Source organism: Lepidochelys kempii, chromosome 6, assembly GCF_965140285.1.
Source record: "Lepidochelys kempii isolate rLepKem1 chromosome 6, rLepKem1.hap1, whole genome shotgun sequence".
Lineage (NCBI taxonomy): Eukaryota > Metazoa > Chordata > Testudines > Cheloniidae > Lepidochelys > Lepidochelys kempii.
Window position 1 is genome coordinate 19,016,796 of NC_136385.1, and position 24,708 is coordinate 19,041,503.

At 51.0% G+C, this 24,708-nt stretch overlaps 1 protein-coding gene across 2 annotated transcripts in view; it reads left to right on the forward strand.

The window, feature by feature from the left end:
- LOC140912508 (NACHT, LRR and PYD domains-containing protein 3) overlaps positions 1 to 23,832 on the forward strand; it is a 38,956-nt gene extending 15,124 nt beyond the window's left edge. For both annotated transcript variants that reach the window (XM_073346993.2, XM_073346994.2), the window contains 5 exons: positions 5,121 to 5,210; positions 7,819 to 7,992; positions 9,526 to 9,696; positions 10,001 to 10,171; positions 23,422 to 23,832. In XM_073346993.2, the coding sequence (XP_073203094.2) occupies positions 5,121 to 5,210; positions 7,819 to 7,992; positions 9,526 to 9,696; positions 10,001 to 10,171; positions 23,422 to 23,725 (910 nt within the window). In that variant the 3' untranslated portion in view covers positions 23,726 to 23,832. The remainder of the gene's footprint in view (positions 1 to 5,120; positions 5,211 to 7,818; positions 7,993 to 9,525; positions 9,697 to 10,000; positions 10,172 to 23,421) is intronic.
- The last annotated feature ends 876 nt before the right edge of the window (positions 23,833 to 24,708 follow it).

Genomic DNA, 24,708 nt, shown 5'->3' on the forward strand with positions numbered 1-24,708 from the left:
CTTGTTCCTACTATATATATACTCCTGTTTATACATCCAACGATCCCATTATCCCTTTCAGCCACAGCATTGCACTGGGAGATCATGGTCGATTGGTTCTCCATCATAACTCCAAGTCCTTTTCAGACTCACTGCTTTCCAAACTACCGTTCCATATTATAAGCATGCCCATATTCATTGCTCCTTCCGTCTGACCTGTCGAAAGGCATGTTGTTTGTGTGGATCAGTTTACCTAGAGATCCAGCAAGCTCTGTATAAGTGACCTGCCCTGTCCTACAGCCTAGTCACGATAGCAAATGAGTTAGACCTGTCCAGGTCCTTGAGCACCTGAATAGCAAAAGGAAAAGGTATAAGGACTAGAAGCTGGGTCTGCAGAGCCTGGGACAGCTGATATTCCCAAAGTGCCACCAGGCAGCCCTGTAGTAGTTAAGCCAGGGAGCTCTATGGAGAATAGGTGCTGCAGGATGTACTTACTGCCCAAGAGATCCAGAGTGAGGTACCCTGTGGCCCTCTGATTGTCCAAGTGCCCTATTTAACCCCAGGGGTTGCCCCAGGAAGTTGTCTGGGCTGCCATACAGACTTTGGCCTGCTGCAGTGCCAGACTTTGTTTGGCCTCCTGATCTCCAGCCTCTGACTCTAGCCTGATTCTGACCCTGACCCTTGCCTACAGAACCTGGCTCGTGTGATTCCTCCAACTCCAGCCTAGCAACTACTGTCCCTAGAGAGCAGAGCTCAGCCCACCTATGACCGCTAGGCCAGACCACCTACGCCCCAGTCCTTCACAGCAGGATTAGCCACAAACAATTCAGAAGACTCTCAAATGGCAGCTGATTGTAGCTCAGCTCCTGCTGCTCCTGGACTCTGTGTTGGCACCCAGCCAGCTGCCTGAAGCCGTCAAGCAATCACCTCTTGTTCCCTCTCCACTAGGCTTAGCATCTTCCCGAAGGCTACAATCCAAGCCTTGCTGTTTCCTGCACTGCCCAGTCCCTAGCCATGTCACAGGTGATCCCCAGCCCTTACATCTTACACTACAGCTCCACCTGGCTGCTGATGGCAGTCGTGCTACTGCATTCTCTCACCCGGTGAGAGGTTGATCTGTTTTGGTTCTGCTGGGCAGTATCCTTAATTCCTTCTCTGTAATGTGTGCAGCACCCAACTGCGAGGTGTCTCCTGCCCACCCCCTTCCCTCAGCTCAGTTATGGGACAATGTGAAAGGGGCAGTATTTGGGATAGTCTCCTCCTGCATAGATCCTGCTCCTGAGTCAGGGGCAGGTGCTGGCAGCAATGAGCAATTCACAGGCTGCTGTCACTACTGCAAAGCTTTAGGGTCCAGTGAGATCTGAGGATCCAAAGATCCACCATGTAGTGCACTAACTTACTCCAGCTGCTAATGGACCCAAGAGGCCAAACCTGCAGACAGGGATCAGTGTAGCATATGGGAATCTGTGTCCCACAGATTTGTCGTTTTGCCAAAAAAATGAGTTTTATTATGAGGAAATAGAATGTAGCTGCCTGCCTGAAAGGCTCTTGTGAGTTTCATTTTCTGTTAGTGAAATTGACAAAAGCTTTCCCAGAGGGCCGCCTTGGAAGCATGCAGGGTTGTTCTGCCATCCCCTAGCTCTGGGGCAGAGAAAGGCGGAGAACCCGCAATGCATCCTCACCTCTTACCTAGCTCTAGGGGATGGACAGGTGCAGTGTCTGTTGTTTTTTGATGTTTTGCCCCAGATCAGGATTAAAACATCATCTGAAAAAGTGAAATTTTTCATGGAAAGGTCTACCCTTTTTTCATCCCGTGCTACTGGTAACAGCTGTGTGTGTGGAAGGGGATTGTAAAATCTTTGTGCCACTAGAGATCAGTCTTCTTGACTCCAAATAAAGGATCAGGTCCATTAGCCTGAAAGCATCAGTATCATCTTCATGATTCTTCCCACGCCGTCAGGGCAGAAGGCAGATATTGAACAATGCCAATCCTCCCGGTGCTGGGCTTGTTTTCCATGTCTTTTATATTTTATATTTTATAAATATTTTATATATTTATATGTGCTTTTGGCCGTTTAAAGAGCCGCTGGTGCTCTCTGTATGGGAAGCTGGACCTGGCCAATGACAACATCCCCGCGGTTATATCCGCATGCTGTACCCTCCATAACGCGGAGGTTCAACACCTGGAGGCTGAATTTGAACAGCCAGAGAGCAGGGCTATTAGAGGGGCCCAGCATGGGGCTGCAAGGATTAAGGATGCCTTGAGGGAGCAATTTGAGGCTGAAAGCCACCAGTAATGTTTGGTGCCCTGCACGGGAGTGAAATTCAGTGATTCCAATATTAGTAGGAATCTGTGCTTGCTACACTGACTTGCAGTGCCTGTTGCTTTCCTGCGCTAAGGTATCTTTTACTTAATGCAATAATAAAGAATGTTTTCAAAGCCAAAAAAAGCCATTTATTTAAAATAAAATTCATTTATTGAAAAGAAACACAACTGCTTGGGAAACTGCTTGGGGTAGGGTGGGGAATGGTTCAATCACAGATTTGTGTATGTCCTGTTCTCATACTCAGCCTTCCTGTCTGGGGTGCTGTGCAATGAGTGCTGCACTTCTGGTGGGCTAAAACACATGGTGATGGGGGTTGAGTGCAGTGGGTAAGGGTTGTAGTTTGCAGGGCTGGGTGGTGAAGCTACAGGTGTTGGAGGCAGCTGGTGGTGATAAGAACCCGGATGTTGGGGAAAGTGGGTTGGAGGTGACATGGGGGCACAAGGGAAAGTTTTGGGACAAGGGCTGCAGGGTGGGGGGCAGGAGCGGTAGTGCTCTGCCTGCATGGCTACAAACGCCTGGATCGAGACCGCTTGGCGCTCCATAATGCTTATCAGCCGATTCGTGCTTTGCTGCCGGCGCGCCGTGCTTTGGGTCCAGTGCTCCGCATTCTGCTGGCGGATCCGCCTTTCACTCTCCCTCTACTCCTGCGCTTTTTGATTTGCATTAAGGGACTGCTGTATGACTTCATGCAGCATGTCTTCTTTGCTTTTACGTGGCCTCTTCCTAATTCTTTGGAGTCTTTCGGCCTGTGATAACACGGATGGCTGAGATCTCAAGGTTGCATCTGTAAAGGCAAAATGCAACATTTAACAGAGGCAGTATAGCGCACACCAGACAGAGCAATGATTCACCCGTATTTAAAGACAAGCACAGTGTAACGATAGCAGAATTTGCCCTTCCCAAAGCAAGGGCACATAACCCAAAGGAGCCTCAAAATGGTGAGTAAGCACAGGGTCAAGGGGGAATGATTGTTTCACAGCCGAACTCTGTGGTTCTCTGTGCCTTGGGGAGAGCCAACAGTTGCAGGGGGGCCCTGTACTAAACACTGTCCCCACATTTTCCACAGGAGCTCATCCTGGAAGATATCTCACTGCTGAGGGTGACCTGGGAAGCAAGGGAGGGTCTTCTACTACAATGCGGCTTCTGCCCTGGCTCATATGCAGCTTGCCTGTGTGCAGCAATGGTCCCCCTGCCCATCACAGCACAGTGCTGTGGACATGTTAGCCTGACTGGGACAAGGAGCACAGTAGCTCTCCTAAGGAACCTTCTGCATGAGACCTTTGAAGAGATCACTGAAACCGATTACCGCAATGTGAGAGAGCACATCAACGCCCTATTCCGCATCTAGGCATGCATGCAGCCCTAACCCTCCTCTCCCCAAGAGCCCACACTGAATAATTTCCTTCCCAAAATAAAAGCCGCTTACTGGGAACCTCCTCTGGTGTTTGTCCTTCCCCAAGCACCAGCCGCTTCAACTGGCTACCTTCCTCCTGGCTTGAAAACAGTTCCTGGCTGCATGCATCTAGGGATGCCGGGGCGTCTTCCCTCGCCTCAGCACCTTTGCTCCCGCTTTTCTCCTCCTCCTCCTGCCTTGTTGAACTGGGCTCTGAAGTGTCCATGGTGGTACTCAGAGTGGAGGTGGGTTGCGTCCAGCTCTTTGTAGAAACTGCAGGTCGCGGGGGCAGCACCGGAGCGGTGGTTTGCCTCACGGGCTTTGTGATAGGCATTCCACAGCTCCTTCACTTTAACCCTGCACTGCAGTGTGTCCTGGCCATGGCCCCTTTCCATCATGTCCCTTGATATCTGCCCAAAGGTATCGTAATTCCTCCAGCTGCAGCGCAGCTGGGACTGGACAGCTTCCTCCCCACAAACACTGATGAGTTGCAGCATCTCGCCATTGCTCCATACTGGGGATCACCTGGCGCATGGAGGCATGGTCACCTGGAAAGTTTCGCTGAGAGCACTCCACGCCTGGCTGAGCAAACAGGAAGGGGATTTTCAAAATTCCCAGAGAATTTAAAGGGCGGGTCTGACGGTTGGTCACCTGAGGGCAGGGCAGTAGAGTTCAAAGTGATGAGCAGAGTGGCTAGAACAGGCATTGTGGGACACCTCTGGAGGCCGATCAGAGCACACTGATAGACCAGGGCCTCCACACTGGCGCCACGGCGCTCCAGCCAGGGTGCACCAAGCGTTATGCCTCTCACGGAGGTCGATTACCAGGAGCGCTCCAGTCGCGGAGTCCGGGCGCTCTACGTGCCTTGCCAGTGTGGCTGTGTCATGAGTTAGAGCGCACGGGGCTGCTTTAATGCGCTCTAATTCGCAAGTGTAGCCATGCCCTAAGTTAATTCTGATTTAGGATGATTGCACAGAAAACTTTCCCTAGGCCTGAAAGCAGTGTATTCTTGTGCCGTTTGTCACAGTCACTCAAATCTTCTTTGTAAGGGAGTTTGATTAAGAACCCTTTTTTCCATTCTTCTGAGATATATTCCTTCTCCCGTGCCCAACTGAAAAGGGATAGCAGGATTTTCACTGAAAGAAGCAGCTCACCCATAACCCTGTTTTATATGGCCAAGCTACTAGATGGGGCAGATGCTACACAGGATTAGTGGGGGTTACGCCGCTCTTAGGAATGAATAGCTAACATGATATCAGAACAATGGACTGTGGGGTCTTCATATACTTCTCTTTGTTTTCTTTTTAAAGAGGCTAATAAATGTCTGCTGTGGAATAAAACCTACCCCATCATCTTCAGGAAAAGAGATGGGAAATCTGCCTTTAGGAAATGATATTTAAAACTCGTGTTCTCTCTTCTAGGAACCCACTGATGAAGGATCCGAGAACTTCAACTGCATACGCATTGTTGCAAGGACTCAAGGATCCAAACTGTAAACTGAAGACAATATCGTAAGCAAACTCCTCTCTTACAGCCTTTTTGTGACTGCTGCTATGCCAGGAGTTGGGTAGCAATGCATTTCTGCCCAGTGTCTGGTATTAGTCTGTATTCCATTTGAAATGTAACTCTGAGCTGCAAATCACAGTAAACATCTAAAGAATCAAACTCCATGAAACCACTAAATTAACTGTGTGGCAAACCCTTGTCTCTGCCCCGGCCCAGTAAGTAGGCCAGCTGCTGGGCTGATGCACAAGGTGGAGGAATCCTCCTCACCCAGGGCACAGAGCGGCTGTGGAGTTTCTTCACAGAAACTAATCCAGCCTAATGCTAATGGTGAGAGAGAGACCCACCCTCTGCACTGCATCTCACACACCCAGTGTATCCCTGCACAGAGGAATACAGGGTTGTTCTGTGGCCACTGGGAAAGGTACTGGATTGGCCAATGGGAAAGGTACTGGATTTGCCCCTAAGAGAACAAATGTCCTCTGTTCTCTTCCTTAAATTGTCTCCTGGGGACAGTGAGGTGATTGTTGAATGCACAGAGACTTGAAACACTAGGGTAAGTGACCAAGTGACCTTCATTTCCTGCTAGCTGAGAACTTGTATGCTTCTCACATGTGGCCCCCTAGTGGCCTGGCTAAACTATGGCTCTGTGCAGGTACTACAAATGCTACGGTTCTTACTTAGGGCTTAATGTGCAGCAAGCGGGGGAGCCGTGCACCAACTGGCTATGTGGGGCCTGCTGCCGCACACTAAAGTTCCTTAGTGCACTTTGACCCCCCCGCACTCGAGATCGTCATATTATTTATTTTAATCCGTCTTTCTAATGTGATACGTGTTTTGCCCTTTACTGACCAAAAGTTAATCACACTTGCTCTGTTTTTGCTTTTCATTTCATCCCCACCTCTGTCTGTTCTGTCCCACTCTCAGCACCTGCCCACTTGTGCGTACTTCTCAGCCATCTGACCCCCACCCACCCCACTCCCCTGAACATGCTACCATGGTTCAAGGAAACAGCGACCTAGGTGAAGACCAGGCATTACAAGTGGGCATAACAAACAGATTGCGGGTAGGGGAGCAGAAAGGGGAGGGGGTGGGAGAGAGAGGACAAGGATAAATTATTAATCAATCATGTCCATGTTTTTCATGTTTCTGAAGGTAAGGTAGACGAGTATTTTGTCAGAAGGGTATATTGTTTTTTGCCTAGAAAACTGTAAATCATCAAGATTATTCATTTATGTATTCTGGTGTGAGAATGCTGCTAGAATCGTATCCTGTAATACCGTCTCCATGTGATTAGTCTTCGGGAAGTCCAGGGGACACTGCTTCACTTAGTAATTAATTATTTAGTAGTAAGCACTGTTTGTGTGCACAGCTGGAGATGGGACACTGGATAGAGTGGACCAGTGCTCTGAGATGGTACAGATAACCCATCTGTCTAAGATGCCTGGCTGGGGTGTCTTGCTCACATGCTCAGTCATATACTGATCTCCAGACTTGGGGTCAGGAAGGAATTTCCCCCAGGTCAGATTGGCAGGGACTTTGGCGGGGGTGGGGGGAAAGGGGTTGTCATCGCCTGCAGTGTGGGGCGTGAATCACCTGCTGATAGCGTCTGGGTATATCTCGCGAAATCACATCCCTGCCTTTGCAAGGGCCTCAGTCTCTCTTGTTCGCTGCCACTGATGCACAACAGTTTAGTTTCCCGAGGACTGAAATGTTTTGGTTAACTAAAATCTTTGGGATTAATATAGGGGTGACCTGGTGCTGTGTCGTGGCCTGTGATCTACAGGAGGTCAGACTAGATGATCTGGTGGTCCCCTCTGGCCTTAAACTCTATGAAACTGTGGAAGTCCCCAGATGGAATCTATCACTAAGCGGTGGTTCTTTGAGTGACAGCACATGTGTGTTCCACTTTAGGTATCCACTTTGTTTCGAAGAAGAAGAAGAAACAATTACTAACCTGTTCCGTAACTGTTGTTCTGCAAGATGTGTTACATGTGTCCATTCCACATCCCACCCTCCTATCCCTCTATAGCTAGTCTTTTTGGTTAGAAGGAACTGAGGAGGGTCAGGGGCAGCTCCAGCCTTTATACCATCACATGGCAGCGCATGCCAGCAGAGGACCCATACGCCGCCCCTGCTGATGGAAAACTCTCTGACAACAGTGCACTGGACCTGCAGATGTTTCTAAAGTGGAAAGGACGTGTGCAATACATCTCGAAGAACAACAGTTACAGAACTGTTAGTAACATGGACCACAGATATAATAGACCAGGGGAGGTTAAGCCTCCCCAAACCCAGGCCATGGCCCCACCCACACTGTGCACTGAGGCCCCGCCCTCGCTCCGCCTCTCCCCTGAAGCTGGTGTGGGCTTGGCTTGGGCCAGTGGCTTGGAACCCGGGCAGGCGGGGCTCAGGCTGCAATGTGGGATTTGGGGGGGTTCAAGCCACAGTGGAGGGCTTGGGGCTGCTCTGGCTCTGGCGGGGTGGGGTAGCGGCCGGCCTCATGTGGGCCAGGGGGCTAGCCTCTCCGAATGGAGAGTTCACCCACCACACATGGTTAGTAACTGTTTCATACAGTGCAGAGGTAACTTTGATCTGTTCATTTCTTCCCTTCAGCTTGTCCAGCTGCAAACTCTCATCTGCTTTCCCTGAGGACCTCTCTCCTAAGACCCTCTTTACAAACTGGTCCCTGGAAAAGCTGGATCTGAGTGCCAATACACTGGGAGACTTAGGACTGAAACATCTGTGTGAGGGACTGAAACATCCACTCTGTAAACTGCAGATACTGCTGTAAGTAACCCACTGCTATATTTTGTTAGTACGTGACTTTTTCACTCATCTCTGTGTTGTTTCACCCACCTGCTTTGTCCTAGCTTTTAGCCTAATAGCTGTTTGAGGCAGAGATTGTCATATTTGTGTACAGCACCTGGGACACTACAGCCTAGACCTGGTTGAAGCCTCTACATGTTACTGCAATGCGAATATTTATTAATCAGTAATAAATACCATGTGTTTAGGCACCCAGTCTTGCAAACTCAGCAGGAGAAGGATGTGTCAACACATGTAGGACAGGAAGTGGTGTTGATGGATCCTTCACTGAGCATCAGTGGTGGGAGTCCAACCACTGTGCTGACTTCCTTCAGTTCTGCCACCATCTTAGCCGTGCAGCTCGACTTCTCCATTCTTACTGAATTCCATAACCACAAACTCCGGCGCCTTGTAACCCTTCCTTAAAATCCAGTGTGACCTGCCTCCTCCCTCTCCCTGCTAGTCCCCAGCTCACTCTCCACTTTACCAAGACTGATACATCCTGCAAGGGTAGACGCAGTCATACAGGTGTAAATGTGCTTGATACTAGGGCTGTCGATTAATCACAGTTAACTCACATGATTAACTCAAAAAAATTAATCATGCTTAAAAAAATTAATTGCCGTTTTAATCAAACAGTTAAACAATAGAATACCAATTGACATTTATTAAATATTTTGGATGCTTTCCTACATTTTCAAGTATGTTGATTTCAATTACAATACAGAATACAAAGTGTACAGTACTCATTTTATAGTATTACTATTACAAATATTTGCACTGTAAAAATGATAAACCAAAAAATATTAGTTTTCAGTTCACCTCGTACAAGTACCATAGCGCAATCTCTTTATTGTGAAAGCGCAACTTACAAATGTAGATGGTAACAATGTAAAACTTTAGAGCCTACAGGTCTCCTCAGTCCTACTTCTTGTTCAGCCAATCTCTCAGAGAAACAAGTTTGTTTACATTTACGGGAGATAATGCTGCTCACTTTTTATTTACAATGTCACCTGAAAGTGAGAACAGATGTTTGCATGGCATTTTTGTAGCTGGCATTGCAAGGTATTTACATGCCAGATATGCTAAACATTCATATGCGCCTTCATGTTTTGGCCACCATTATAGAGTTCATGCTTCCATGCTGGTGACGCTTGTTAAAAATGTGTTAATTAAATTTGTGACTGAACTCCTTGAGGGAGAATTGTATGTCCCCTGCTCTGTGTTTTACCCACATTCTGCCATATATTTTGTGTTATAGCAATCTCGGATGATGACCCAGACTCTGTCTGGAATATTCTGAAAATCTTCTTGCACTGTGCACAAATAAAATCTGAGTCAGGAATTCGTCATGTAATTAATTTGACTAATTTAAATGCAATGGGTGACATGTATACAGGCTTTATAGACACTGAAACTACCAAGTTACCAGAAAGAAGGAAGAGTCACTGCACTAAGTAAAGCAAATATTGACCCCTTTATGGAAGGAGATGGTTATTTCTCTCTCTGTTGCAGGTTGTGGCAGTGCCGTCTCACAGCTGCTTGCTGTGGGGATCTCTCTGAGGCCCTCAGTACAAACGAGTCCCTGACTGAGCTGGAGCTGAGTGGGAATGAACTGGGAGATTCAGGAATTAAACTTCTGTGTAAAGGACTGAAACATCCCAGCTGTAAACTGCAGAAATTAGTGTAAGTCATTGCTGGGTTCCTTGATACTTTTCTTGTTAAACCAGCCTTTGCAAAAGTCCTGTCTAATTTTGCACTGATAATATTTTGAGGTTCTATTCTCACTTATGAAATCAACCTGCATTTGCAGGAGAAACTGGATATATTTTGTACATTACATCTTATGGTTGTACACAAACGGTCGTAACAGCCACATGAAAATCCATTTTCTACTGGTCCAAGCCTCAAATATTGGGACTGTCCCTATAAAATCAGGAAATCTGGTCACCCTACTGTCTGTTCACTGTGCACATCTCCATCTCTGCAGGGTTTGGGATTGCCATCTGACTGATGCTTGCTGTGGAGATCTCTCCTCTCTGCTCAGCACAAACCGGTCCCTGAGAGAGTTGAACCTGAGCGGCAATAACCTGCGTTATTCAGGACTGAAGCTTCTGTGTGAAGGACTGAAACATCCAAACTGCAAGTTAGAGAAGCTCGAGTAAGTGACTTCAGGTTTCTGTATCAAAAGAATCCATTGCAGTGTGTGCTGGTCTTCCAGTCACCCAGCTGTGTATCGACTACATGGACCAATCAGGTGAATTGGGATGATCTGTACGGGCCGAGGACGGGAGTGTGTTCTGTGCCTCCAGAAGGCACTGCTCACATAAGTGCAACCTAGGGGAGGCGGCCAAAGTGGCTTTAAGCCTCCTTTATGCCACTCTGACTCCAGGCTGGTCAGGGCTTGAAACAGCCGACAGTGTAGAAGTTCTACTTCTACCAACAAGTAGAAGTCAGCAGCAGAACTGGTTGAAATTAGGGCTTCTGATACAGCATGGCCAGAGGGCAGCAGGAGTGTTTTTGTTTTGTTTTTTTAGCAGGAGAGTGCCTTTTTTTATTTATGTAACACTTACAAGAATCACCAAAAAAAATAAAGCAAAACTATGCAACAAAACAAAAGCAAACACAAGGTATAACACAGCAGCCTTCAGGAGGGAGAAGTGTTCAGGCTAGCCTGGGCCCAGAGCTGGGGGGCTTCCTCGACACTCATGGTCTTCCACCCCCTCGAGTTACCTAGTGCCACGCCCAGTGTCACCGATTATTCCTTTCCTGAGAGTGCCCAACAAGATGGGCACAGCTGCGGGGTTGGCAGTTTGGGGGTGGGGGGGACGTACACCATGTGTGATAGGACCCCTCCTAGGTGACAGTAATGATGGTATCCACAGCGGCAACGGCTGGGGCTGGGGTCTCTCTCTCTTCCCCTCAATCAAAGGGTCAGATGGAGGGAACCAGACGAGGTCACCGAGCAGAAAACCTCAGTCAGCACCCACCGCTCCTCAAAGGTGTCAAGGGAGTCGGTGGACGCCGCCCAGAGGAACTCTGCCCGGATACATGAATGCACTGAGGATCGGAAAACGGCCCTAGAATCGCAGGACGCTTCATTAGCCGACCTCCTCTATCTGGTTTTATAAATGGCTGTTTTAGCTAGGGCTAGGAGGAGGTTAACCAGGAGATCTCACGATTTTGTGGGGCCACGGATGGGGAGTGTGTAGATAAAAAGGTGAGGGGAAAAGTGTAGCCAAAAGCATAGTAAAATATTCGTGAGGAGCTGGAAAAGGGGCTGCAGCCTGGCAAACTCCAAATATATGTGCGCCAGGGTTTCCCTCACATTACAAAAAGGGCAAGTATCCGGGATGGGGGTGAACCGTTTCAAAAACATGCCTGTGCTCGCAGCTCCTTGAAGGAGCTGCCAACTAATGTCCCTGACGGGCCTTGGGACCAAGGTGGAATACAGGCTGGCCCACCAGGGTTGCTCACCCTCTAAAGGTGGCAGGAGGTCCCGCCACTTTGTATCGGAGCGGGACACCAGGGTGTGGGCGTGAAGGGTGTGAAGCATGAGTGTGTATAGATATTTCCGTGGCGCGATTTGGAAGCTGACCGGCTGCAGTTCATGCAGCCGGCTTGCAGTGAAAGGGTGAGGGGTTTGATGGGATCTACGGGGTAGGGGCCCAATTGAAAGGTCCGGCGGGCCTTGGGTAGAGGGTGGGCGGGGTGCGCCCTTGCGCAGGGCTCGGTTGAGATAAGCCCGAGCAGCGGGCATCAAGGCGGCCTTCACCTCCTGAAGTACGCGCCGGGGGTACGAGGTCTGGAGAGCCCCATGCACTGAGCGAGCGTCAGGGGATCCAGCCAGTCTCCCCGGTCGTAGTCCAGGAGGTCTCTGACTCTCGTGACTTCCGCCAGGACCAAACTCTGGCACACCGAGCGGGACTCCGCCGCCTGCACATGGAGCTGGGGATTATGTAGCAGGGGCTCCGCGAGGAGATCTGCTCCCACGGTGGCCGCCATGGACCTGGCCATTGAAAACAGTTTCCAGGTCCGGAGGAGGTCCTGGTAGAAGACCGGCAGCCCAGAGACGTCTCGCGGAAAACCTCTCTGACAAAGATAAAAGAGCTGCCAGTTGTATCGGAGCCCTTGGAAGCGGCACAGGAAGGCGTGCGCCAATATTGTCCACGTCGAACTACCTGCACTATAAAGGAAGCTCTGTAGGGCTTGGAGGCGGAAGACATGGACCTGAGTGTGCAGACACTTCGGGCCCTGCCCTTCTTCCTTCAGGAGTAGATGAAGAACCACAACAGGGGCCCAGTGCATTCCTGACCAAAAGAACTCTAGAATCAATGTCCGAAGGTCGGCCAGGAAATCCGGAGCTGGGACCAGGGTGTTTAGTCCTGTCCACGCTCTGGTACCGGCTCGTTGGTTAAGCACCAGTGCTCTCCCTCGGAGGGAGAGACATTGGAGTAGCCTCGTCCATTTCCGGAGCCGCTCTAGCACCCCGCCTTCTAAATTTTGCCAGTTCTCCGGCAGAGAAGGGTGCGTGGCAGAAAGGTAAACGCCTAGGTAGAGCAGTGGACCCGCGCTCCACCAGATGGTCTGAAGCGTGGGTGGGAGGGAGCTCACCTGCCGCCAGTCCCCCACTGCCAAGCCAGAGCTCTTGATCCAGTTGACTCAGGCGGAGGAGGCTGCCGAATAGATGGCCTGGCAAGCCTCCACCCGCGCCAAGTCCCCCGGGTCCTGGACCACGAGGAACACGTCATCGGCGTACGCCGACAGGACCAGCTGCAGCTCCAGCTCCCGCAGCACCAACCCCGTCAACCTCCTGCGGAGGAGACAGAGGAAGGGCTCGATCGCCAGAGCGTACAGCTGGCCTGAGAGGGGGCACCCCTGCCGTACTCCTCGCCCGAAGATGACCGGTTCGGTCAGGGTCCAGTTGAGCCTAACCAGACACTCCGCGGAAGTGTATAGCACCTGGAGAAAACTCACAAACTGAGGTCCGAATCCAAACGCCTGCAGAGTGCCCAGGAGGTACCCATGGTCCACTCTATCAAACGCCTTCTCCTGATCAAGAGACAGGAGGGCGAACGACAGACCGTCTCTACGCCCGAGTTCCAAAAGATCTCGGACTAGAAATAGGTTGTCAAAAATGCTGCGACCTGGGACAGTATAGGTCTGGTCTGGGTGGATCACGTCCGCCATCACGGACCCTAGCCGCAGCGAGATTGCTTTTGCTACGATTTTGTAGTCCGTGCTAAGGAGCGAGACGGGACGCCAGTTTCGTAAATCGCGGAGGTCCCCCTTCTTCGGTAACAAGGCGAGCACTGCTCGCCTGCACGAAAGGGGGAGGACCCCGCCCTGCAAAGACTCAGCCCAGACAATGGCTAGGTCTGGGCCAAGGATGTCCCAGAACGTGTGGTAGAACTCCACGGTCAGCCCGTCCATGCCCGGAGATTTATTGGTGGGCATGCGACGGAGGGCTTCCGAGAACTCGGCCAGGGTGAGAGGCAGCTCTAGTCGGTCTCGGTCACCCATGCTGACCATAGGGAGTTCCTCCCAGAGCACCCTGCAAGCGCCAGGATCGGTCGGATCTGGGGAGAAAAGGCTTGTGTAGAAGTCACGGGCCCTCCCACACATCTCCACTGGATCCGTGAGGGGGGCGCCGTCTTCTGCTAGAAGGCAGGTGACGTGTTTCTTGGCCCCCCTCATTTTCTCCAGGGCGTAGAAGAAATGGGAGCCGCGATCCATCTCCCAAAGGAGGTGGATGCGGGATCGAACAAAGGCACCTTGGGCCTGATGGTCCTCAAGGGCCTGGAGCTCCTCCCGCTTCTCCTGGCACGCTCCGCAGAGGAACGGGTCCTCGGGGCTGGCGGCCAGGCACCTCTCCATCTCTAAGACCTCCCGTTCCAACTGCTCTATCGCCGCATTTCGCCGTCGGCTGGTGCCCCGGGTGTAGTCACGGCAGAAGAGCTTGGCGCGCACCTTCCCTAGATCCCACCATCGCCGCGCCGAGGGAAAGGCACGCCGCTGCTCTCGCCAGGCTAGCCAAAACTCCCGGAAGGACGTCATGAAGCCCTCATCCTCCAACAGGCTGTTGTTAAAGTGCCAATAGGCCGGCCCCGGCCTCTCTGCATGGAGGGAGGCTGTTATGGTGGCTAGATGATGGTCAGAGAATGGGGCCGGCCGAATGTTGGAGGAGTGGGCCTGTGAAAGATGGAAACGGGATAAATAAATACGGTCCAACTGAGAGTGGTGTGACCGATGGGCCTCCACCTGGACAAAGGTGAACGTGGAGGTGTTATCCGGGTGGTGGTCACACCAGACGTCTACTAGGGAGTGATGTTCTACTATTTCTCGGAGAATGTTTGCAGCAGCCGGGCTCAGCTCAGCCCCTGAGCGGTCCTGTTCCTCGAGGGTGGTGTTAAAGTCCCCTCCCAGGACTAAGCACTCGTGAAAATCTAGGGTGCTGAGGAAATCGGACACCCGCTGATAGAATTGCGGCCGCTTCGGGCTCGTTGTCGGGGCATAGATGTTAACGAGGTTGACCATGAGCCTCTCCATATGGACTCGGAGATGCAGCAGGTGGCCTGGCACTGCCTCAGTGACCCTTAGCACCTTGGCCCGAAGGTTGGGGGAGAACAGGGTCGCCACTCCAGCTTGTCGGATCTTGAAGTGGCTGAAGTAGACCCCGTCCCCCCACTCCAGCCGCCAGCTGTCCTCGGCGGTCGGATCTGTATGGGTCTCCTGCAGGACAACCACAGAGTACCCCCCTTCTCGAAGGTAAGAGAGCACCTGGGACCTGCGGAGAGCCATCCTACAGCCCCTGGTGTTCAAAGTTGCAATAATGAGGGGCGTCATGCAGAGGGCTGGGGGGGTGGGGGTTCCTTGTTGGCGGGGGTGTACGCAGCCCCCGGCAGGTCACGCAACAATTCGTGACCCATCCCATAAGTGAGTACATCATCACGGAAGCTGCGGGCCCGCCCGTAGGCCGCAGCACCGTGCCTTCCTTTCCCTTTACCCTCCTTTATAAGGGCCCTTGTGGCCTGGAGGATTTGATCAAAGTCCCCCCATAGCTGGAGAGCTAGCTGTACCCTGTTGCGGGAGCCACGGATGTCTTCTAAAAACTGTCGCAATGCTTTTCACAGCTCATGGCGGTGTGGGGAGGTTGTGATTTCTGGGTTATTCCCTGGTGGGGCTCTTGGTGCAGCCTCGTGGTCTGCTGAGGCGGGCAGGCAGGGTGCAGACCACCGACGGGGCTTCTGACAGGCTAAAGTTATTAGGTCCGTCTCGAGCGTTGGGGTAGAAGAGGATGACAGAGGGAAAATTGCAGCTCCTAATGGGTCGTAGCAGGAAAATGAAAAGGCTGTTCCTTGGGCGGGGGGAATCCGCGAAAAACAGGAAAGAAATAACCCCAGGGGCGGCAATAGCATTGCAGGAGCAGGTGGATTGGGCAGGGACAGGGGTGGGGGTGGAGGCGGGGGCAGAGGCGAAGCTCTGGGCTTCGGGAGGCAAGCAGCTGAGAGGTGGTGCCTCCCGAACAGATTTGAGGGTTAAGGGGGTGGGGAGGGGGCTCCCAGTGATGCTAGGCGCAGGCTCTGTGGTGGATTTGGCAGCCATGGCATCAGGTGGTGGACCACCTTCTGCAGGGTGCTCGCCCGGGAAGGCGGTTAAGGGGAGGGAGCATGGGGAAAGGGGGACTGGGGTAAGGTTGCCCAGGTCAAGGCCAGCCAGTAGTAGGTCATCCTCTCCCTGGGTGACCGGGGTCAAACCTAGGGCCTTCATCTCCTCATACATGGAGGAGAGGTCGTCTTCTGCCACCCCGGGGGGCTCCCCTCTGGCGCCCGCTACGACGGTCGCTTCGGGGTTCGCGGGGGGTTCAGATGATATTCGGGCAGAAGGGGCTTCCTCAGGGGTCTCGGAGGGGAGGGTCTACCCTCCAGTGCTATTTTGTCTTCCCCTCCCGACAATGGTGGATGGATCTTACTCGTGGGCATAGCAGAAGGCTCAGTGTCAGTGCCTCCCTTCCTGGTCTTCCGTGGGGCCTCCGCATCGGATGGGTGCAGCGGATCTCGAGCCTTCCGCTTGCCTCACTTTCCCTGGACTAGGGTCCAGCCCTCCATAGCATCGTCTGGGGGCTGGTTAGCAGGGGTCATGTCGGGGGGCAGAGGCGATGGTTCAGGGGTTCGGGGGGAGTAACGGTGAGGCAGCATGAGGGGGGGGGGCGTTCTCCTTGGGGTGGGCCCTCTCCTATGCCCGGTAATATCTTTGCTGCACTCTCCTCCATAGGCTCTGCTGGATTGTTAACAGCAAGGGCGGGGCTCCCTCACTCGTCTGGGCATCGTAAGGGAGGTGTCTGTTGGGCCCGGGCAAGAGCAGCGGTGGATCGAGCAGGAGGAGAGGTGGTTTCAGATGTCGGGCGGCCAGGGGCGTTGGCAACGACGGAGCCGATGTCCTGCCGGGTCTCGGGTGCCCCTCCCCACCGGGCCAGGGGGCAGTCTCTTCGGACATGCCCCGCTGATCGGCAGAGGTAGCACCGGGCCTCTCCTGTGGAATAGTAGACCCAATAGCGGGCTCCGTGGTAGGGGACTAGGAAGGACCCCTCAAGCGCCTCTCCGTCACGCGCTGCCGGCGGAACGAGAAGACGTGACGGAGGGTGGGGTCCTTGCAGCCCAACAGGAGAGGGCTGATGACAGAAACGGGTTTCCCCAGGGTGGAAAGAGCAGGTAACAGGGCGGCATTGGGTAGAAAAGGTGGGACGGAGGTCAGGACTAGGCGAACGCCAAGGTCTTCTCGCGGCTCCAGGGGGACAAACACCACCCCCACCACCAGACCCTTCTCCACCGCCTCCTGAGCGGCAGCCTCCGATGCTAAGAAAAAGACGACCTTCCCGTACATTTTGGAGGCCGCCACAATAGCCGTAGGTCCTACCACCCTCGCCAATGCCTGCACGTATGTCTCCACGTGGGGCGAGGCGGACACCAGGAGGCAACGGAAGCCGTGCTTCCTGGTCATGGTGGGAAAGGGGCCCCGGCCGCTATTGATGGTAGCGGAGGCGGTGGGTGGGTGAGATGACGAGGCGGCAGGCAGGGGCAGGGCTGCCACCGCCCGGGAATACGCCCTGGGGGCCGGGGGAGGGACGCTCGCAGAGCTGGTGGAGGGAACAGCGGGGAGGGATGCCATGGTCGATGACGAGGCCACAGCGGTGGGGGCAGCCTCTGCCATGGAGGACTTGGTGGTTGTGGCGGGGCCCTTCCCCTTCTTCGCACCCTAGCCTTTCCGGCTAACCGGGGGGGTTTTCCTAGAATCTGGGGGGGCGGTGGGCGTAGCAGCGGCAATAGTCGCCCCAGTGCCTCCGGCTGCCGATGCCCCAGCGGGGGCGGTGGCAGGTATTTTGGCAGCAGTGGTGGGGAGGGGGGCTTGGGGGTTGGGCAGGGGGGTAGGTGGGGAAGGGGCAACTGAGGTTGTTAGAGGGGCCTCACCCCTCTCATTCCCCGCCATCGTGAGCAGGGGGAGACGGGGAGACACCAGAAGGAGGAGGGTGTGGGGAAGCAGATTAACCACTTCTCCCTGTTGGGCTGCAGGCGGGGGGGGGGGGCAAATGGGTCAGACTGAACAGGGGAAGGAAACAGGAGTTGGGGTCAGGTAGTAGGGGCAAACTGTGGGGTGGGCAGTCCGGGGGTGGGGGGGGTGAATGCGGATCCATGCGCGTTTATCCAAAGAGTCTCGTTTAGTCGGCTGTTGTGTCTGGTCTGGATGACGAAATTCAAAGCAAGCAGTTGAGGCTAGAGGCAGATGGCAGGTTGCCAGCAGGGACGGACGGCGGGGGGGCCGTGACGGTTGTAGTAGTGTTGTGGGGGGCACCAATGGATTGGGGGGCAGCTCCGTGCCACACCCCCTGTGCCCCTACAAACGCAGTGAAGACACAGTCAAACTCCCCGCACACGAGAGTACAGTTCAAAAGTTACTCAGTCTTACGGCCCCCTCCAAGATGATTTGTAGCTTCCCTGGGCGATGTCTTTGTCGGCTGTCTTCTCTCCTGGGCTTTGTGGGGCATTCCACATATACCAAGCAAAGATAAGAAGACGATTTATTGCGGGTCCACAAACGAACAGCAAAACGGTTGGATCTGGGGGCGTCCACTCCCCTCCTCTGGGGAGCGGGTCGGCAGTCCTCCCCCCCCTCCTACTCCGGGGATTGCAGCTGAAGCAATAGCAGCGTCCGAGGGCAGGCGTGGTGGGACTGGCAGGCAAGCTGGCAGCCGACCAGCACTCGAACAGCAGCAAAAAAAAACCAGCAAAAAAAAAAAAAAAACCAAAGAAAAAGCACCTGGCCTGGTTGCGGGGGGGGGACGAGGACTAAAGCAGGGGCAAAAAGCAAGGAAAGCCCAGGCAGAGGGCAGCAGGAGAGGATTCGAAGGGAGCCTTCTTCCCTGTAGAGGGAAGAAAGTTTGCTATAAATTAATTAAAGCACCTGAAGCCAGTCACCTGATAAAAACCCCCTGCTTCAATCAGACAAGGGGAGGAATTGAAGCAGAGTGGATTGGTGTTGGAGCAGAAAGCAGTTTGGGGGGAAGCAGAGGAGAGTTTGGAGAAGTGCTGCGGTGGGCTAAGAAGACCAAGACCCTAAAGGGTAAAGGGACACCTGTTTTTGCAGAGGGAGGGCAGGAAGCCCCACAAGCTGAAGGGCAGGAGAGGGAAGTAGCCCAGGGGAAGGAACCGCTAGTTCAAGTGGTTTACCGCTATCCCTAGGGCCCCTGGGCTGGGACCCGGAGTAGAGGGTGAGCCCGAGTCCCTCCCTCTCCGCTCCCCTCCTCTAGAAGAGAAAGCATGAGACCCATCATAGTAGTGCCGGCAATTTGCCGCAGGCTGGTTGAAATTTTTTTGTCAAAAATTCATTTGACAGAAAATTTAGTTTAGAACTAAATGGAAATTTTGATATACAATATCTGCTTTCCTCTCAAATTCTCAGCCTTTCTTCAGGAAACAGAAGACTGAAAACTCAAAAACTTTCAGCTGAAAACCAAAATATTTTTGTTTTTTTCAGGGTTTCTCCACCCCCCAACTTAACAGGTGAACATTTGGAGGATGAGGGGATGGAAACCTTTTCTAACCAGCTCTAGTTGAAATTCTCTCTGCCAATTTGTAGAATTTTGGTCAATATTTGACTAGTGAACCCTTTTACAAAACAATTAAAAAAAAACCTTTTTCTCTGGAGTTCTAAACTATTCACCAAATAATAGAAGGGTGCAATTGGGTTACCCTTCCCCAACCCCTCCAATGAGTACTGCGCACAGTAGCAATGCTATTTCCGTCCTAACACCGAACCAGTCAATCATTGCTAAATCTATGAGGAACTCATGTATGGCTGGCTGTCATATCTGATGATGATGTCACAGCATTACATGTGTTCTCTTGTAGCTGTATAGCCTGACCTATGAGGAACAAGACTGCAAACAAATCACACACAAACATGCAGGCTCCCATGGAAGACTTTGCATGATGCTTGGCCCTTTTTTGCAGTCAGTTTTTCTTGTCTGTCTTCCTCAAACTGTTCACAACCGTTACTGACAGAAGCTCTCCATTCATGTCTGTCCTTGGCTGTGTCTTCAAAGTTATCAATATTTAAGCCACATAAGGTCAGATTCTGCTCAAGGGTGTCTTTGAAACATTTTCTTTGACTCTCCCTCCAGAGCTTTCTGAGTTTCATCTCACCATATGGAACTTTCTTTGGAAGTCTGTCATTGCCGGTTATGATAACATGACCTGTGCATCTAAGCTGAGCTTGGATGATCATTGCCTCAGTGGTGGTTTTTGCTTTTTCAAGGATGTTAATGATTGAGACTTTGTCTTGCCATTGACCTTCTGAATGGAGTGGAGAGAGCTCATGTGGAATTTTTAAAGTTGCTTAATAAGTCTGTGGTAAGCTGTCCATGTTTCACATCCATATGAAAGGGACACTATCACTGCTGCATTATATATAAGGTTTAGATTCTGTTTTGGGTATTTTTAGTAAAAGTGAGGGAGAGGTCATGGGCAATAAACAAAAATTCACAGAAGCCTGCAACCTGTCCCTCAAATTTTACTAAAAATACCCTGGGGTGGGGTGGGGGGGACTAACAGTGGGAGTGCTGCGGGGGAGCGATTGGGGGCTGCTGCTGTGGCGGCTCCAGGGCCAGCCACCGGCCAGCTTTTCTGGGGGCCCCAGGGCTGGCCGATGGCCAGCAGTTCCAGGGGACTGCATGTCAGCCCGCTGCTGTGGGGGACCTGGGACCGGTCACTGCTCCGGTGGCCCTGGGGACTGGCTGTGACAGCTGCTCCAGTCCTGCTGACCCAATCCCCCCCACCACCACTTCAGTCCCGAGTCTGCTGCTCCAGCAGGCCCCGGGGATGACAGCTGCTTCAGCTGCGCCACTGCAGAAGTCACAGGGGTCTGGGAAAGTCACAGGATCCGTGGCCTCTGTAACAGAATCATACCCTTAATTGTATATAATCAGTTCTGTTGACTGTTTGATGAGGTGCTGGTTGAGTATCCAATGGCGAAGTCTTCTGAAGGCCCGGGTTGCCTTTTGTATTCTATCTGGTGTTTCTTGTAGTTAAGTGCTGAAGGGTGGAATGTTGTTGCTCCGACACTGTCAAGGCTGCTAAGCTGTTACAGCTGCTCAGTGCTTCTCTCCTTGGAGCTCCGATGTTATCAGCACTGGCAGAGAGTGCAGCCTGCTAATTCAACAGAACTCAGTGTTACTCAGAGAGAAGGACCACAGGCATGGTTGGATGACAAAGGCACTTGGCCGGGTTTATTGCCTTCAAGGCACAGCCCTAACAACTTGCACAAGTACATGAAGATATGAGTGCCCTGTGGCAAGGAGCAGCTGAGTTAGCAGTGGGAGTCTCCACTGTCCCCGTGGCCACATAAAGGATTAAGGTGAGGTACCCGGACATTTATAGACTGAGACAAACAACTGGGATACACAACTTACGTACCACATTTTTGTTACCTCCCCTTGTACCTTATTCCTGATATCTCAGACAAAACATCCCTTTTCATTATTCTGTCAAAACATCTTATCTTATGCTAGGTGTATTTGTAGTGGCCTTCTGGAATGTATTTTGTAAATATCTAGGGCCTAGCACTTCTTAGGAGGGCCTATGTTTTGGCAATGCTAGGAGCAACTTTGCGAAGTTCATGTACCGGAAAGTGAACTCGTAAGCATTGCTTTACTACATGGCCTGATGCTGGTTCACAGCCTCTGGCTCAGGCCTCAGATCTTGCACCAGTCTCGCTCTGACTATTACAGTTGCCTCTGAGAACCCATCAGGGATAAGCTGTAGGTCATGGTTAACTCTGATTAAATAGAGCACATTCATCTGGAAAAAGAGCTACATGTATGAGTTTCTCAAGAACTTTTGTCTTTGCAGTAAGCCTTTGGAGATTGAAAAGTTTTCCATTCAATCTGTACCTGGGGTAGATGCCCTTTTGAAAGTTGTCAGTTGCGTAATTCAGAATGGTTGCAAATGAGAGACCAAAAAGGGCTGGTGCCAGCATTCAGCCTTGTTTCACCCCATTAGATATGGGAAATGGTTTAGAGAAGCCACCATCAGAGAGTACTTGACCAGTCATGTCTTCATGGAATTGACATGTATTAATGAATTTGGTGGGGCAGCCAAACTTTTCTAGAATTTTCCAGAGGCCATTTCTGATCACGGTTTTTAAAGATCAGTGATGACAGCATACAGTTCCATGTTTTGCTGAATGTATTTTTCTGTAATCTGTCTCACAAAAGTAACTCATGTCTGTGGTGCTCCGACCTGATCTAAATTCACATTGGGTCTCTGGTAGAAACTTCTCCGATACTATCTTGACAAGCCAATTGAGCAAAATGTGGACTAGGATTTTGCCACCTACTGGTAGCAGGGAGATACCCTGACAATTACCACAGTCAGATTTGTTCCCTTCAGTTTTGCATCGTGCAACTATGACACCTTTGAAGTCCTGAGGAATTTCCTCAGCTTCCCAGATACCTTAATGATTTTGTGTAGAAACACATGAGTGCGTGGTGGTTCCCAGCTGCCATTTGAAGGCTTTGGCTTGTTCCCCTGGCTGTCTGTGTGGTACATAAAATTACATTTCTATATTTAATACTGATTATGGGGAATGGTCCTGAAATTGGTGCTGGCCCATAGATCATTCCTGGAAGGCCTTAGTCAGCACCTCCCAATATTCCTCTACTTGCTGATGGGCTCCTTTCTGGCTCCCCTCCCTCTCATTCTCCCCAATTCTCTTCCATGAATCCACAGTTGCTCTGTCTGTGTCGTTCTCCATAGTGTCTTGACTCCTTGTGCATCTGTGATTGTCTAGTATGTTTTGGGCCTTGATAATGAGTGCGCAGTGGGGGTCTCCGGGTGTGGAGCATCTTGTCAGGACTAACGCCTGGCCAGGAGGTAAGGGTGTGAACTTGCACCTTGTGAGTTAGTTCCATGCCTGGAGTGATGAAAGCAGCATGTGTCTGGGACCATGAGAGCCGTGCTAGGGCTTTGATAATTCAAAATGAGCCGCTGTGCCCTTAACCACACCCTGTTCCCTCCTTTTGTTCCATACTCCCACCAGACCCCTGATGTATGACTAACGCCCTCCCTTCTTTTAAATAACACTCTGAGTTTCCAGAGGAGCAAAAAGGAAACCCTTGTAGCTGCCCAGCCTGCCAGATTTGGCTGCACAGGCTTTGGAAAATGTCATCTCTTAGTGCTTCAGTTACCTCATCTGTTAAATGGGGTTATCTCACAGGTGTGCTGGGGGCTAAATTCATTCATGTAAGTCTAGATGGTAAATAGAAAAGCGAAGCAGTGGTTTGATTTTTCCTATAAGCACCAAAGGTCCCTCCAAGTCCCTCCACTCCCTGATAGAAATTCCTCCTGTCGGCCCCTGGATATTTGACAACCATTTTGATCATTCACTCTCCACAGTGATCCAGCTCCCTACTGCAATGAACGTCTTACATCTCCTCTGCCCTTGCCGGTCGGTTAGGTACATTCAGCTGCATGACGTGTGTTGGACAGGGTTTAAGATGCCTGCAGACAAAACTCCACAGTAACGTGGGGTTTGAGATATTCCTGGTTGAACTGCCATGCTGTCTCAGATTTAACCCGTTACTCTGTGATGCTGTTAGACACACATCTACCTGACATGGAGGGTGCACAGGATGGCAGGGGTTAGGAGAGCAGAGTTAGTGTTGTTGGAGGACCTTAATTCTGCATTTCTATACTTTCTAAAGATGTCTTGTCTTATTGTAACTTTAACACTGACTTAATCTGTGGTTAAAATTGCAATATTCTATTAAGCTTCATTTCCATTTAGAAGTTGATAAATATTTACAAGCTTGACCTTAGGTTGATAGTTGTTTGTCATGGTTCCTTTTTGTTTTCACAGTTTGTCAGAAATCCACATAGATGAAAAAACAACCAAAGAATTGGAAGTTTTGCAGAAGATAAAACCTGGTTTGTCAATTGTGCATAATGCAGCATCCAGCCATCAGAACCCAGGTACAAAGACAAGGAGGATGGAATGTCTTCTATCTAAGCATCATACATTCATCTGTAGACTAATGTCTTGGAGTTCAGAAATGATGTGGAATATTTTTGTGATGCACTGTCAGGAGGTTGGACTTGTTCTGCTATTAAGCATTGCTACATATTGGCTTCACTGGTTGATAAAAGGCCATACAGAGGATTAAGAAATCATAGGTGTTAATGAGAGACGTCGGGTTAATTCCCCCAAGCCATCAGGGGTCTATGCTGAAACAGAATCTCTACTCTGTACATTGAGGACTCCATTTTTCAGTTCAAGCAACTCTTGCTGAAAGCTTCTTCTTTGCCTAGCTAAACTTAAAATGGCCAGAGAGCTACAAAGCTTATGTGGCAAGTCTCTTGGTCCCTTGCTCCCTTGCTTAGAGTCCCAGAGAGAATGGTGAGGCTCCAGCCTGGTTCAGGCCTCTAGGTGCTATTGTAATATAATCATAAAAACAACATAAGGGGACCGGACATTTCTGTAACCTTAAATACCAGTTCCAGGAGACACGAGCGGAGAGGCTGTTCTCAATTTAGTCCTAGCTGACTGAAAGAAGTTGGTTCAGGTAGTGACAGTGACCACAACACTGCGTGTAACATCTTTAGGGGAGAGATTCTGCCAGAACTATCTGGATGACACTGAAATTTGGAGGGAGTGAGGTTGTTAAAAATGGGGAAGCTCACAGTAAAGACCCTACAACCAAAAGTGAGGGAATTACAATCCTTAGCTTCAGCATGGAGGTTACTCACCTACACCACAGAGCTGCAGAAGGCGTGCACAGCCCTAAACCAGAAAGGAAGCAGGAAGGGTTAAATGGCAAGATTCAAGAGGTTATTCAAACTAAACAAGCCAACTTCCAACTCCAGTGAAGCCAATGGGCAAGAACATAAAATATGGCAGGTGAATGTAACAATGGGCATTTGGAGGGTTTCGAGAGACTTTAAAGAGCAGTTAGCCAAAGAGAAACGCTCCTTCAGTACATGGAAAGCAGGAAGCCTGTGCTGGAATTAGTGAGCCCCTGGACTTTCAGGGAGTAACGGGAATGATTCAAGAGTACAAGGACATTGCAGAGGGATTAAGGCCTTAATCCTAAATGTTTGTAGGATTGGGAAAAAATCATTTATTAGTATCAGTCGTCACTGTGACAGA